General features: G+C 37.2%; 1 protein-coding gene across 1 annotated transcript in view; it reads left to right on the plus strand.

Annotated features, from left to right (window-relative positions):
* Rx (Retinal Homeobox) overlaps positions 1-15,930 on the plus strand; it is a 197,931-nt gene that overhangs the window by 53,809 nt on the left and 128,192 nt on the right. Inside the window, exon 3 of the mRNA XM_067778054.1 lies at positions 12,224-13,600. Within this exon, the coding sequence (XP_067634155.1) occupies positions 12,224-13,600 (1,377 nt within the window). The remainder of the gene's footprint in view (positions 1-12,223; positions 13,601-15,930) is intronic.

A 15,930-nucleotide genomic window follows, 5' to 3' on the forward strand; every position in this document is an offset into this window, starting at 1 on the left:
CATTAAATTTAAGTACAATAAAGTAATATTCTTAAGTCCTTTAAATTTTTTTTGGATCTATGTCGCTTATTCAAATGAGTTACTGTATATGAAATAAGCAAATGTATGCATATGAAGTAAAATTTTGGAAAAAAATAAAAAAAAAGAACATATGGCTGAAAAAAATGACGTAGTTTTAATAAATGACTGCATATGAAACGGAAAATCTCATAAAATAATTTTGTCCAGCTAGCTTCTCCTACACGAAACACTGTTCAACGGTGCAATCGAAATAAAATAAACTCCAAATCATCCAAATCAGCTGTATTATTTTTTTAACCCTTATATGCATAGTAAACATAATTAATAAAAATTATAACAATAAAGACCACGAAAACTCGTCACGCGCCAAACCAAACGACCATTGCAGCTCACGATAAATGTAAACTCAATTAAATGGCCATCAACAGCTTGCGCAACATGGTGAAATGCTAACGGTTATTAATTAACTTCCATGCAAGCAATTAAATTTAAAAAGCTAAAATGAAAGGAAAGTTTTTACCATCAATTTCATTATATTTTAGTATAATTAAGTCTATACAAGTAGATCGAAATGTACATATTTCCCATATAATATGGCTTGCTTAGAATATTTAGAAAGTCACATTTGAGTGAGAAAGTTTGTATGTATATATTTGCATAAATCAATCAAAAAATTAATTTACATTTCAACTCAAATTACCGCATTGAAAATCTTTATTTTTTTGTTTAATACTCATTCAAACGCACATATACACATGAATATTTCACTCCTGTAGAAACCCTGCCCAAAATCGTGCGCTTAATCCCTAAAGAGATTTATCTCCGATTGAATTCCTTTGTCTACATTTGGGCATAATTGATTCCATCAGTCCCTTTAGGATACAGTTGGGATTAGTCAGTTTGAAATCTATCTGGGCCATTTTAAGAAATATTAAAAAAAGGCCACGAAATTAGTAAAATAAAAATATTACAGGTAATGGAATTGAATTATTTAAGAAAAATGCGGAGCCCAATACCGAAACTAAATTACTAGGACTTAACGAATACGCCGGAGTTAGGGTTAAATTTTCGGAGAATGTTTTTTATTCCTTTTTGAAAAGCGGGCGAACAACTTACATCAAATAGATTTGGTGGCATGGGAAACCTTTCGATTGTGTTTCTGCCATGAAAAATGTGGATGGGCCCTATTTGAGGCCTTATTCAACCGAAAAGGGACTAGTCTTCATATGTCCCCATATGGGTACAAAGGGGATTGGTCCTATCGGTCCCTTTCGGGTGTAAATTGATACAATTAGTCTCTTCATAGGACATGCTCAAACAAAAGGGAACAGTTCAACTCATACAAAGAGATCAAAACTGGCATTGGTCGCATACTCCTTTGCTACTCATCGCGGATTCTTCCTAGACTAATCGCATTATTGCAAGGAACTTTCTTTGATGTATGTATGTAATAAGTATTCACTGCGTGCGTGTTTTTGTTGATTTGTATATACAAAGTAGAAAGCAATTTAAAATTACCTCTACCTCCTACCCTCCTTAACAGGCAGTCCAAAAAATTGTATTTAAACACATCAAAGTGCAATTACTCAACACAACGTACATAATTATACATTTTTCAAAATACTAATTGGTCCCACTGTACACAACTATATAAATAGCAAAGTAACAGAACTCACATCCTTGCTGAACAGCATAAGGCATTCATTACAGATATCATTTGCTTGGTACATTTAGTAGAATGTGAGTATTAACAGTTCTATGGAAAATATTTTTTTTTTATTTTCTTAATAGATTTTTTAAATCGTCAAAGTCGCCTCATACTCATCACTTTGCCCGCCCTTGTCATTAACTAATGCAACATGGGCCGAATACGCATAATTTCGGTTAAAAAGCAATGCGTTGCTGAATTTGGAGTTGTGATGCAATTTTTGTAATCGAAACTACACGATAAATAAAAAATTTAAAAGAGAGTATAAGGCACAATAAGTTTTAATCTTACTGCAAGTGAAACTTTTGGGGCTTAGCTTTTTTCTGAGAACTTTCCCAAATAAGAAAGCGCTTTTTAAAACTATTTTTATCTTGGTTGATTTCGAGTCTTTAACTCCTATTAAGTGTGTTTGATACATATTGTGACGAATAATAGCAACACTAAGGGATACTTTCATCTCTAAGCCGATACTGAGCAGTGATTTGTATGCACATAACCAAATTAATCATTGTCTACACATATGTCCATAAAAGCAGCGGAGAGAAGCGCACAAACACATGCATATATCTGAGATACTCCCAAAAGTAGGCAATAATTCGTGCAAGTATTACTAACATATACACGCGCATATGAGAAACTATACACCTGCATCTGTAGTTATAATTTTATAGCTGGTAACTAAGTAAATTCTGGAGAGCCTAGAAGTATGGAACGACGAAATCGAAGAGTACGAAAGAGCGCAATCTGGGCAATCAGCAATGAGATTGGTTTAAGCACGCTATCTGTTGAGAAGTAGTAGTATTGTGAAGTACTTGAATAAAGGCCATTTTGCATTATTGAATAGTGGAGTTATTTATTCAACAGTTTAGTGATTCGAACGTTAGTAGAAGGTTGCAAATAAGAGGAATTTCAATAAATTCGTTACAATATCTACTTATCATTAATATGCTACTGGATCGCCATTCTTCAAAACTGTTTCACGCAAAGAGGACCTATTAGGATACATAACAACGAAAATGTTATAATTTTTTTTTACGCTGTGTGAGACTAAAAAAAATTTTAGAATGAATGCGTACAATAATTACCGGGACACCTTCAAACACGTGAGTTAAGGGTGAAAACCAGATTTTTTCGAACCTTTTGACCTTTGTTGGCTATGAACAGATTGTCAGTTAATTTCCGAATATTACCATAAGAGAAGGCGACATTTTTAACCATGCACATATTAGCTAAGAAGCTTTAACAAAACTGTTTTTTCACCTTTTTTCGGGTTTTGCGAATTTTGGTGCACTAATTTATATGCATACTGCACCAACTCTGATTTGCATCGGAATTAAAAATTGTGAGTGCTAAGAGTTAATTCGAAATAACTGAGCTATTCAAATTTTCATGAAAACAAAATTTGAAAAAAATATAAAACTGTATCAAAACGACTCAGAAATGTTTACTTGGCTTATGTTGTCTAATATGATTGTAACTTTATATAGTTCTCAACCGATTTTAAGCTTTTTTCCACTTTTGGCTAGATAAAACATAATGCTTTAAAATGATATACACACCTTTTAGGATATGATATAAAGTTTGTGCGTATTTACCCAACAAACCACTTAAAAAAATGTGGTGTGTTGGGTGAGTACCTACAAATCCACACGTATTCTAAAAAGACAGTCCGAAATTTTTTATGTATGAAAGTATTTTAATTATTTAATGATTTTTTTAGTAATTTCTTTTATTATTATTAAAAAAAATAATGTTCTAAAAAAGCTGACTACTCGTGTATTTTTAAATATATTAAGCTTTTGGCTGTATGTGTCAGAAATATAACTCTCTATCCGCCAGATTTGATATTTCGTACACTCGAAGAAAAAATCGTTCTAAAACGAACGAAACAAGTTCAAAATTAAGAACATTCGTTGACGAAAGTCTGCTAAGTACGTTTTTTCTTAACTCGTGACCGATGGGCTTGTTTTAAGAACAGTTTTTCCAAGCACACCGTTCGTATTTTATGACCAGTTTGGTATTGATGTGTGAACTTTCTGTGCTCATTTTAAGCACTACGTGGGCTTGATTTAAGATTTTTCGTTCTCACGCCTCGAGAACGATTTGGGATCGATTTAACATTTTTCGGTCTCAATTCAATTGATCTTTGGTGGGAGGGGAAAGTATTTTTTTTTTTTTTTTTTTTTTTTTTTGGAATAGATACCCATTTATTTTTTATTAATAATAATTTTTTTGTCATAAATAAAAAATATTTATAACAAACAAATTTTTATTAAAATTCAAAAACTTAAGAAAAAATGCATAATATGCATTTTTTCATTCATTTTTGTTATTGAGAAGTTATTCTTATTTGAAGACATAATCTGCATACATACTTAAAGCATTTCATAACAAGTTTGAGAATTACATCTGCATATGTGAATGGGACTGAACGAAAAATAAGAGTAAAAAATAGAACATACAAAAATTGTTTTAAAAAAATTCAGAGTTTGACGGTGATCGAACTCGCGCCACACGATCACAACCACAACATCATAACAGCTGGGCCACTACAACTGCTTGATAACTCGTGACCAAATGTTGTATTTAACATTGTAGTGCATACGAATTGTACCGTTTCATTTTTCTTGAACTTAATTTAAGAACATTCGCTCTCATTAATAGAACATTAGTTCATAATTTAAGACCAGCCGTTCTCTTTTCAAGAAAATGGTGTCAGTTCAAGAACAAGGTTGTTGTTTTAAGAACAAGTTGTTCGTTTTTCAAGAACAAAAAAGTAAGAACATGAAGAGCTTGAATTAAATGCGGTGGTGCTGGATTTTAGAACGGCGTTTTTCTCTGAGTGTACTCACTTTTCTTCATTAAGAAAACAGTCTCTCCTGCTTTTATACATAGTCCCTCTTTTTCCTCATAAGTATTCTCGCAGTTTTGTAACAAAGTAACCATGGTATTTTTCGGAAAGCTGGAAACTCTATGCTGCTTTTTTAAACAGGTCACAGAATTTCATACATGGTTAGAAGTTTGAGCCCATATATGAAACTTTTTTGTACTACATATATGACCAAACAAAATTTGGTTTCAAATATAGATTATATCGGTCTTCGTGAAAATGAGTACATAGAACTGATTTTGAATTTGTAACTTAAGAGGTCAATACTTGCACTTTCAAAAAAAACAAAAAAAAAAAAAAAACAAAAAATGGGGAGCGGTAGCCTGGTTTCGAATTGGCGTGCCACGGATTCTAGTATCTTGTTGTAAGAAAATATATCATAACACTTATTTGATTTTGTTGATTTCCTGACAGGGTGGATAAATGATGTATATTGAAACGATTTTCCGTCATCCCTTGTCAAATTTGGCTTCCAGACAAACCGGTTTCGGCGTTGTGCCATCATCAGTATCGATTGTCGTTCGTTCCAATATACATCATATCATAACACCTTATATGTACAACAATATTTTTCGAAAAAGAATCCATGACTTGCATCACTTTTCACAAATCAAACTTAATTTTTAACTTCTTAGCACCAAGCTTAATCTCTTGGAGTTTGTTTTGAAACCAGACGTGTATACCAGCTTTTTTTAGATTTTTGAAACTTTATGGTTTTTGTGCTCACCCAGAAGTGACTATAAGTTTTAACTTTATATTTTTGTAACTGTTTTGCTTTTGACAATTTTTGTTTTGCTTTTGTTTTAAAAACAACTTTAAGATTTTTAAAGTGAAACTGAGTAAAATCAAAAAACGGAGTAATAAATTGAAACGTTTTCAATTTAGTACATAAAAGTTTCAAAAATTGCTTACGGTGGTGCATGGTTTACGATTTCGGGTCTAATTTCTAATCGTATACTAACACTTGGAAATTCCTCCCTTTCTCTTTTCAACATTTTTCAACAACTACGTTTTGATGCAACATGTTGCTAAAGATTTAGTCGGCATTTACACTTCAGAGTTTTGGTCATGGTGCCTGTGGATATATGGTCTTTTAAGAAAAGTATAATTTCATACTCAGACTTGAAAATTTCACCGTCTCACCTTTAAGGAATATTTCATATATTTTTCGGAGCCATCAAGAAGTTACTGCGTGTTGATGCAACATGTTGCTAAAGATTTACTCAGCCTCTACACCTTTTAGGGGTACAAAAACTATGGAAGAACTAATCATGGAGAGTTTTCTAGAACATCAAAGTTTTTATTCCTCCAGTTTTGTTGCAATTTCACCAAAAGCCTCTTGTAGTGCAAATAGAAAAGAACTATCATGGTAACTCCATTGCATGGAAATGCTCAAATTTTATTATACTCATCAGGTGTTTCGCAATAATATATTTTCTGTTATCTTTTTACAGTCTATTCATGTATATGTATCTATCTATTTACCCTTATATTTTCTTACCTAGCTGATGAGTTTTACTCTAAAGTTGAGCAGTTTTAGATCTCGACGCTTACCAAACTCCTAGCTTTCAACAACTTGGCAAAAAAAGCAAACTGCGCGTCATTTGGTTGCGCTTCTCGTATAGGTTGGGTCCCTATAAAGTCTCTTCTTTGTAGTTTGTTGCACAAAATATGCTTCTCGTTTCACCAAACTATGAAAAATCCGTTTTGTGAAAACGATTTCAGAATTCAAGAGGACATTGGAAGGAATATAGATTTTCAAAACAAAAGTCATAACATATTAAGTTTAAAGATCACATCTAACATTACCGAATTGCAATAAAAAATTAATTACGTGGTTTTTCCAAGGAAAACAAAATATTTTCCCAGACTCCCGGTCTTTTTTATTTCGTATGAGCATCTGCACAGTCTAGTATATTGTTACGAATATTAGCAAAACTGAGGAGTGCTGCCATCTCCAGGCCGATGCTAAGCAGTGACGTGAATTCACATCAATAATTCAATCATTATGTATCTACATAAACGAATCAATAATTGCGTCTACAAATATGTACACATTCCTACGAGCAACATTTACATACAAGGCAGCGAGAGATGAGATGTCACACACCGATGAATTTACTTATACGCTTATGTGTGTGCGGGAGACTGTAAACTACAAACACATGCATATATCTTATCTGAGTTGTCACAAGAGAGAGCAATAATTTGTGCACGTAGTTGTGGCTGGCGAATTTTGTAGCCGAAACAACTAGTAAGTTCTGGAAATCGAAGAGCCTAGAAGTATGCAGCGTAAACTATAAAAGCGGGGCAAGCGAGTAAGAAGAATTCAGTTTAATTTGAGTTATCAATCAGTTTGGTTATTAAGCCAGCGAGTAGCAAAGTATAAGTGTTATTGTGAAGTACTTTAATAAAGGCCATTTTTCCATTGTTCAATATTGGAGTTATTTATTCAACAGTTTACTGATTCGAACTTAGCAGAGGATTGCAAATAAGAGGATTTGCAAGTAAATTCGTTACAATTGGTGTCAGAAGAGGAATTGTTGAATAAATTCCATAGGACAACAAGGACATGGCAAAGTTCAGTGAATTGAAAATCCAGCAACTAAAAAAGGAGTTGGAGAGCCGTGGATTGAATACAAGCGGCGTTAAACTTGAACTTCAGGCACGGCTACGAGAGGCAATGGAAGCGGAAGGAATTGATGTGGAAGAGTATGACTTTCATCTTGATGGGGAGGAAGTAACAAAAATTTAAGAGAAAAACGAAACATCGCAGACAGTTACGAGCACAGACTTGAACAAGATTTTGGCTGCAATATCTGCTCAAACATCGACAGTGGCTTCTCAACTGGAATCGCAGGAGACACGCATAACATCCAAGATGGAAAAACAACTAGAATCACAGGAGAACCGTATAACATCGAAGATTGAGGCACAAGAAACGCGTATGTCAGAAATGTCGACACAGATAACATCTAAGATGGAAACACATTTGGAAGAACAGAAGACATTTTTGGCATCTCAACTGGAAGCGCAAGAGGCACGTATATCTGAAATGTCGGCACAAATTTCGGAACAGGTATCATCGCAGCTCTTTGTGAAACTGGAAGAGCAGGATGCAAAAATTTTACAACTCGAGGACAAAATTGATGCCGAAATAGAAGCGTTAAAAGGTCGTACGGAGCAGTTACAACTAAATCGCCCAGCTGTTTCAGCAAGCAATCCAAAGGTAAAAACACCATCATTTGACGGTTCTGTTCCTTTCCAGGTCTTCAAGCTACAGTTTAAGAAGACCGCAGCAGTGAACAACTGGAATGCGGAAGATAAAGTTGCTGCACTGTTCGTGGCATTGAAAGGGCCTGCAGCGGAAATCTTACAGACGATTCCAGAGTACGAACGGAACAGTTATGAAACATTGATGGCTGCTGTAGAACGACGTTATGGAAGCGAGCATAGGAAACAGATATTCCAAATTGAGTTGCAAAACCGCTACCAAAAAGCAAATGAGACATTGCAGGAGTTTGCTTCAGATATTGAAAGATTGGCTCATCTTGCAAATGCGGACGCACCCGTGGAATACACGGAAAGAGTGAAGATTCAGAGCTTTATAAATGGCATACGGGACGTCGAAACGAAGCGAGCCACATACGCGAACCCAAAGCAAACATTTTCTGAAACGTTATCCCATGCATTGACTCAGGAAACGGCGTCATTATTGAGTAAACCAGCATACAAAGCTCATCGTGTGGAAGTAGAAAGGCCAGATTGGGTAGACACAATTTTGGAAGCACTGAAGGGATCTCAACAGAAGAATGCCGGAGTTATTTAATGTTTCAAGTGCGGCAACCCAGGTCACATTGCACGTTATTGCGATCTTGGTCCTAATAGTTCCAACAATGTGGGTGGCCGTAAACGCAAAGCTGGCGGAAATGAGCAAGAGCGTGTCGAATGTAAAGAACGAAAACTTGCCCCGGCTGTTGAATGTCCTGTGATATCTGTGTCGCAAATTGGAAGGAAATCAAGCAGTCTTACCATCAGAGGGAATGTGGATGGTAAAGAGCGTGTACTGACTGTAGATACGGGGGCATCTCATTCCTTGATTCGATCTGATTTGGTCTACAGGAGAGTAAAGTCATTACCTGGAGCAAGGTTGTGTACGGTAACAGGCGAATATAATCAAGTCCAAGGCGAAGTGGTATGTGAGGTATTAATTGGAAAAGTCATGGTTCTACACAAATTCGTTGTGGCGGAGATCGTTGATGAAGTGATATTGGGAGTGGACTTCTTGGTTGACCATGACGTCAGGATCGATATGCGGAGAAAAATTATGCGCTATAAGAACCAGGACATACCACTTAACTTTAGTTTGGAAAAAGGGTTCAGCAGTAATCGGGTACTGGTGGAAAAGACTCGACAAAGACCACGAAAGTCAAAGGCAAAGGTTGATAGATCGAATGGGCCAAATAAATCAAAATCAAAAGTACCTGCGAGAGAAACGCTGGCATTGACAAAACCTAAAAGACGCAGGAAAACGAAACAACGAATTTCCGAGAAAGAATGCGAGGGTAGTTTCTGGCCGGAGCGCACTACTCTTGTGAAATGTGGGAACGATACCGATTATGCAAAGCAAATCCGTCCAGCGCAAACTCTACGAAGTGGTTCATTGACCAAACAACAGAGTGTGAAGGAACGGCCCAGGGTAATGAGTAGTAAGATGAAACACTGGCATGACAAGAACTCTATTTCGGAAGGTTTCTTGGCGGGAGATTTGGTACTGTTAAACAACCCTCACCGGCGGAAAGGTGTTCCAGCCAAATTTCGGTGCAGTTGGGAAGGCCCGTACAAAGTTGTGAAGAAGATCAGTGATACCATCTACCGCATACAAACCACTGGGAAACCACGGATTAGAAGAGTGGTACATTTGGAGATGCTAGCGGCGTTTAGATTGGGAGATTTGTCTGATCGGGACGATCAGACTTAGGTGGAGGGCAGTGTTACGAATATTAGCAAAACTGAGGAGTGCTGCCATCTCCAGGCCGATGCTAAGCAGTGACGTGAATTCACATCAATAATTCAATCATTATGTATCTACATAAACGAATCAATAATTGCGTCTACAAATATGTACACATTCCGACGAGCAACATTTACATACAAGGCAGCGAGAGATGAGATGTCACACACCGATGAATTTACTTATACGCTTATGTGTGTGCGGGAGACTGTAAACTACAAACACATGCATATATCTTATCTGAGTTGTCACAAGAGAGAGCAATAATTTGTGCACGTAGTTGTGGCTGGCGAATTTTGTAGCCGAAACAACTAGTAAGTTCTGGAAATCGAAGAGCCTAGAAGTATGCAGCGTAAACTATAAAAGCGGGGCAAGGGAGTAAGAAGAATTCAGTTTAATTTGAGTTATCAATCAGTTTGGTTATTAAGCCAGCGAGTAGCAAAGTATAAGTGAAATTGTGAAGTACTTTAATAAAGGCCATTTTTCCATTGTTCAATATTGGAGTTATTTATTCAACAGTTTAGTGATTCGAACTTTGCAGAGGATTGCAAATAAGAGGATTTGCAAGTAAATTCGTTACAATATATTTACTTTCCTTTCTACCGTTTATTTTACCCATTTATACAGTTCTCTCGACCCATAGTGCAGACGACACATATCATTATCACCACCCTCACATGTGGACAAAGCTCACTGCACTCGCTCACCTACTGACTTTTTGTTTGCCTACTTCCACCGCTTTGGGAACTTTTTTTCGAATTTGACGCGCTGCAGCAACTAATGACTTCCTCGCATGTCACAGGACATTTTCCCTTGGCAAATAGCAAAGGAATTATTGTTACCATGAGCTGCTATAACTAGCTTCTATATGACCACGTACATATATATGTATGTAGCAATGTGTATGTGCAATGCCAACGAGGTCGTTTTTGGGTGAGCATTTATTTAAAATAAAACGCTTTTGGGTGGAAGAAACAAGCGACGGCGTTTAAGAATTTTTATTGCGCCACATTGTAAATATGACGCGATTAATTGAATGCCGTTTAAGGCAAATATTATACCCATGTGTATGTTAGACTACTTCTCTCCCCTCCACGCGTGACCAGTAACAGAAACTAATGGTTTGGGCGATATATAATTCTGATATATGTCTATTTCAACGAATCGTTTCAAATCATCAGTTGCTCAGTTAGTTGCTGGCTCGTTTGTTGATTCCTTAATACTATGTAACATATAATTAGTTGGAATGCTTGTGGTTGGGGTAAAGGGAGAACACATATGTATATGTATATTAAGCTAAGTAGTAGCCAAGCGATATTGCTATTGAAATATTAAGGTATGATATCTGTGGGAAATACCTAATGAAATTGTAATTACCCGTTTTACGCTGAGTGCTCTAACAAATTGAAATTCGAAGTTATACAAGTGATTACCTTTAAATGAATGGACACTAATGGACTTTGACGTATGAAAAATTCAATCGAAATAAAATAATGAACATCAATTCAATATCATTTTGTAGTTAGTAAAATGTAATGAAATTAATTTCACATGCGATATAGTTGAGAAGATGTGTATGTACATTAGAGTGGGTTGAAAAAATTAAGTTGCAAAAAACCGTCTCTACTGGTAATGTGACGAATATTAGCATCACTAAGCTGCTACTACATAAATGTACTACAAAAATAAAGCAGCCACTCTTATGTAGAAGGCGACGAAGAGATATCTCACACACACAAATATGGAGTCATCAGCCGAAGAAGTTACTCACACATACACACGTATATGGCTATGGGAGACGCGTGGACTACAGATATACATATATAGCTGGTAACTAACCAAGCATGAGCTACAACTGTTCGCGAAATTACTAGACCTTGGGAGAAATAGGTGAACGAGAAAACCGAGAGTACAACAGCGGCGCAAGCTGAGTAATTTTGATTAAAACACGCAGTTGAGAAGTACGCGATATTTAAGTATAATTGCACTACCCCAAAGTAGTCTAAATAAAGACCAGTTTGCAATACTGAATATTGGAGTTATTCAACAGTTTAGCGATTCGACCGTTAGCAGAAGGTGCATAATAATCAGGATTTCACAAAATTCGTTATAGAATTATTATGCTTTGATGCACTGCGGCTTTTGTTTTGACATATTTTGCCTAAATTGAAAGCTTAGGTTAGTTTAGGTTAAACTGGCCGGTTCGTGAGGACCTCAGATACACTGAATGAGTCTACAATAATATTACCAGAAATTTGCGAGGAAATCTATCAGAAACCTGGACCTATTTAAAAAAAAAAAACTCCGTCCTCTTCACAAATACTTAATCCTTTACAGTGCCACTTGTTGCTTATAGATCTGAAAGCTGTATCAATCTTAATAGCTCAGAGTCTCAGCCTGGCAAGCGTAGGGCACGAGCATAGACAGGTCCTGGGTTCATGTCCCGGGCAAAGCAACATCAAAATTTTTCAATTACCCCTCGGCATTCAATTTTTCTTGAATGTTTATAATATTCATGTGGTCGTCTACAATTTTTTTATAAGTAAATATTCTGCTTATTGTTAATAAATGTTACCTGTTTCTCCCACAGGTAACGACGACGCCACCGATTTGCGCTGCAATATGTCATTGGCGCATCTACGAAACATGGACAATCACATGGCATCGTTGTTGCAACAGTCAGCGAAACACAAACACACCTCATTCCCTAATATCCAATCGCCTCCACGTCATCATCATGCCTCCATACATTTGGGTACGCCGCCACCGCCACAACATCATAGCGCAGCACTTCATCCGCATCAAACACTCAGCTATCACAATACCATGATGAGTTATCCACACCAAAATATCATTGGCGGCAGCATCGGTATTAGTGGTATGAGCGCCGGTAATAATTTAAATTATTCACAATTGGAATCTGGCAGCACCGATTCGGGTAGCACCCGCAATAGTCCGTCCATGAGTAGCGGTGATTATCTCAATTCGATGCATCAAATGGTTGAAGCGAGTCACCTACAAGCGGCACTGCAACATCATCCCTCGCATTCGCATCAGTTGACGACTGGACATCCTCAGCAGCAACAGCAGTCATCATCTCTGCCACCACCAACACCAACCTCACATTACGGTAATCATCAACAACACTTGGCCGCTTTGGCGGCACATGCTCAAGCACAAGCACACGCACAGGCGCAACAGGAACAGAAATACGCAAAATCATCGTCGTCACCATTGGCGGCTAATCAACCATCTGCGGGATCATACTTCAGTCTCGCCAATGGCTCAGGAACTGATAGTGCTTTAGCAGGCAGTGGCACTGGAATTGGCAATAATCATCATTTAAATTTGCTCGATTACGATGAACGTTCTATGTCATCACTTTCGGCATGTGGTGAGATCGATGCAGTCGATGAAGATGATATGAAAGATGACGGCCAGGGCGACATGTCTGGTCCCATTGATGTTACATCGCCACAATCACCAACTGCAATATCGCCCTCATCCGGACCTGCGAATTATAATAATGTCACAGCGGCGGCAAGGCAATACGGTAGATTAAAATGTAAATCTTCCGTTTCGTATTGTGATGACTTGGATGCTGACGAGGCGAATGATACGAAATTGGCCAACGGAAGTGCTTTAGAAAATTGTGCAATGAAAAATTTTGAGGGCATACGTGCTCGTACATTTGAAGAAGTACAACAGCAGCCATTAAATGGCAATTGCAATAGTATGGAACAACAAAAACAACAGCAACTTCAGCAACAACAACAACAATTCCAACAACGGCATATGGATGATTATCGTATGATTAGTGGCAGTAGCGGTTCTGGTGGCGATGGTCAGGAACGTTTAAATGATGCCGAAAGTGTAGTGAATGGAAGTTGCGCATCTAGCGAAGACTTAAATCAGACGAACTCTAGTGAGCAAGGCGAGAAAATAACTTCCGGAAGTGATGATGAAGGTAAGTGGTTTTGTTTTATTTCAAGTGAATCGTGGTCAAGTATTCTCTGCTTTACGAGGAAAGTTAGGAGCCTAATCAGAGAAGAAATTAGATTTTGAGCCTAATATCAATAGTTACAATATGATTGGCTACATTGAAAGTACTTGGCAGAAAGTCTACCTTTTCAGCCTGAAAATTATTGTATGGATCGCATCTCTTCGATGTACCAGCTACCGTTAGCAGGCCTATTTCGTGTAGTCAATAAATTAAGCTATCGTTCTTATTTCCAGTTCGTATTTTTCCGTAAAATCATTATAAGAATTCATTCAAAACATCGAACAATCTGGGGCGAAAACTAAGAACTAACATTAACTCAGAGGATCCGTTTAGCAGCCACGGCGTATACAAGCTTACCTGCGGATACCAGCATTGTTACATAGGACAAACAGGACGGCAAATAAGAACAAGGTTCAGAGAACATATTAGAGATTAAAACAAAAAAATACGGAATCCAGACATTATACCCGAGTCTAACTTCGCGAATCACATGGTCGAGAATGAGTGTTCCCCAACAAACATCAATAAAACAGTTAGGGTTCTTCACATACAAGAAAAGGGCCGACGTCTCAACGTACTCGAAAACATGGAAATCTACAAACAGAAAACATTCGACGGTAGAATAATAAACGAACAGATAAAAACAATTTCTGACACAATATTCGAGCCTTTAAAACTTGTTTACAGGAAACAACTTAATCACACAAGTACAACAGACAAACACACAACAACAAATAAACACAAAACAATTAACACACCAAAACAAAAAACCGACAAAGAAGGTCAAACGACTAAAATCACAGATTTCTACCCACCCTCGGTTCTGAATGGACACACAGCACATACACATAACTAAATATACACAAGCATCAATTTGACAATACCTGCTCATATACCTACGAACTATAAATAGAAGACAGACGACAACAACAGATCAGAACGAAAATAGACACTGATGATGGCACAACGCCGAAACCGGTTTGTCTCAAAACAAAATTTGACAGGGGATGACGAAAAATCGTTCCAATATACATCATTTATCCACCCTGTCGGAAAATCAACCAAATAAGATGCATAAGTCATTATAAGAAGGTTGGCTAAGAGCAGATAACTGCCTTCGACTTAGTGACGGATATTGGCATAGCACAGTGACAGTAATCATAGGATCTCATGTCTCCGTTAGCGGTGTGTGTGCTTATGTATAAAATGAGAAAGCTTTCAAGGAAAGAAAGCTCCATAGGAAGTCCAAGCTAGCCTTGATGTCCGGAAAGTAGAAAGTGTTGACCAGATCGTATGAATTGTAAACTACTATCGTTAAAACAACAAAAACAACCATAGCATATTTCCAGTATTTATAGAAGTTGTGCTCACACGGAGCTGAAAAGAGTGAAAGGTGTTCTTATTGAATTCGTTTCTGGAAGGATGTAGGCGGTCGCTCCCCTTCTGGGCAGCTCAATATTTGCGTTTATATCGCTATTTTCAGGTAACCATATAACGCTCATACCTAAGTGCTGGGCCATCCACAGGAGCATCTGTTATAAGGTCCTTAGTGCAGGTATGACTCTCACAGAAAGTAAAATATACGTTCCCAATCTTCTCGAAAATTGGCATAGGTCAGACAAAGGCATCTTCAGAAATACGTTATGCATACTGGGTCTTTACATTGGACCAGGGTAGTGGAGATTAACATTTGACATAACTATGCCTAATACTTTTTATTCATTCCATAAACTAAACTTGAAAAAAATTCATTCCGGAGGCAGATTCAGAAAGGCTATAACAGTCATCTATTCCTATAAAGAAAAAGGGATTATATGTTGTTGCTAAAGCCACCTATAGTTCTCCCATTTTAAAATACAGGATTCTGACAAGAACTCTGAACAGGTATTGCAATCTGCTGGATGGGCAGCGTTCAATGGTCGAACGTTGTCCTTTTCTGGAGTTTATGTTCAACCCTTTTCCGGCAGACCTGTAAGTTAAACACCAAGCAATTGTAGTTCATTTAGACTGAAAGCAGGGGAACCACTACAATCTTTTTCAGGATGAGGTTATACTGATACTTGAAGGAGGTCGTCAGATGGCTACCATCTAAAAAGTCTTCATCCATTTTGATTTACGAAAATCGGAAGCACTGTTATCTTAAAAAATATAACTTTCAGTTTAAACAAAGAAAATTGTTAAAATGACAGATTTCCGTCAACATTAGAACAATCGTCATTACTTTTCATATGCAGCGAATACTGTGGCTCCATGGCCATAAGAACAAAACTTTGAGTGTCGCGGATCTGTTAAAA

The sequence above is a fragment of the Eurosta solidaginis genome, chromosome 3 (genome assembly GCF_040869045.1).
Source record: "Eurosta solidaginis isolate ZX-2024a chromosome 3, ASM4086904v1, whole genome shotgun sequence".
Classification (NCBI taxonomy): domain Eukaryota; kingdom Metazoa; phylum Arthropoda; class Insecta; order Diptera; family Tephritidae; genus Eurosta; species Eurosta solidaginis.